This window comes from Morus notabilis, unplaced genomic scaffold (genome assembly GCF_000414095.1).
Source record: "Morus notabilis unplaced genomic scaffold, ASM41409v2 C11364384, whole genome shotgun sequence".
Lineage (NCBI taxonomy): Eukaryota > Viridiplantae > Streptophyta > Magnoliopsida > Rosales > Moraceae > Morus > Morus notabilis.
Window position 1 is genome coordinate 1 of NW_010386168.1, and position 1,036 is coordinate 1,036.

General features: G+C 34.2%; 1 protein-coding gene across 1 annotated transcript; it reads left to right on the top strand.

Annotated features, from left to right (window-relative positions):
* Positions 1 to 174: 174 nt before the first annotated feature.
* Positions 175 to 683, top strand: LOC112095023 (mitochondrial import receptor subunit TOM20-like; the record flags this gene model as incomplete). Its single annotated transcript, XM_024176707.1, has 3 exons — positions 175 to 290; positions 378 to 547; positions 636 to 683. Coding segments are annotated over 3 exons (334 nt in total), but the record flags the coding sequence as incomplete, so codon positions are not given.
* Between the last annotated feature and the right edge of the window lie 353 nt (positions 684 to 1,036).

A 1,036-nucleotide genomic window follows, 5' to 3' on the forward strand; every position in this document is an offset into this window, starting at 1 on the left:
TATATATATATATATATATATATACTGTCATGATTGTTATTCAAGCTGTTCTTTTTCTGTACGCATCGATTTGATCTTTTTCCCAATAAACCTATTGATTCGATCTTCCTAATAAATTTGCGTTTTTTTTCGCAAATTAATTTATTTTTGGACCCGTTTTTATCAAAATTTCAGCTTCTTAGGGCAAAGTTTTTACCTTTTCTTTTGGCAGAATTTGACGAAATGGGGAGGAGCGTTGCTCGAGTTATCACAATTTCAGAGCGTTGCAGAGTCAAAGACCATGATTAATGGTACAATGTTCTCGTAAATATGTGTGTTATATATAAGGTAAGTGAAATGTGCTGTGACAATTGACTTTTAGTGTTTAAATTATATAGATGCGATTTCGAAGTTGGAGGAAGCTTTGCTTATTAATCCCTTGAAGCATGATGCTTTGTGGTGCTTAGGAAATGCTCATACATCGTATGCATTCCTGACGCCTGATTTCGATGAGGCCAAGCCTTATTTCGATAAAGCGTCGGAGTGTTTTCAAAAGGCGGTCGACGAGGTAGTGTGTCACAAGTTTTCGATTTCAAATGTTTAAAAGTTATTGATTCTAAGAGAAGGTTTGATTGTGGAACTTTTGTTTTTCTTAGGATCCGAGTAATGAGCTCTATCTAAAGTCTTTGGAAGTCACTGTTAAGGTACGATATTTGCTTTCATTTGACCCGAAACGAAGAACTACTAATTTCTTTTAAGGTTGTTATTATGGTTCGTTGGGGGAATAATTGAATTAAGATGTTGGGTTTGCTAGAATTATCCAAAGCTTGATTAAATGCTTGGTGGCATTGTGCTTAGTAAATCTATTCCTTTTTAGCTGTTGTTGGTGTTTAGAGTTATTATAATGACCATCTAACGTTTGAACAAACATAATAAGGTTTCGGTTTTATTTGATTTTAGATCTTGAAATCAGGTCTTGTTGTCGTGTAAAGAAAAGTGATTTCTTCTAGCTTGTTTTTATCCAACATGGAATTTTGTTAAGCAATATTGAGCGTCG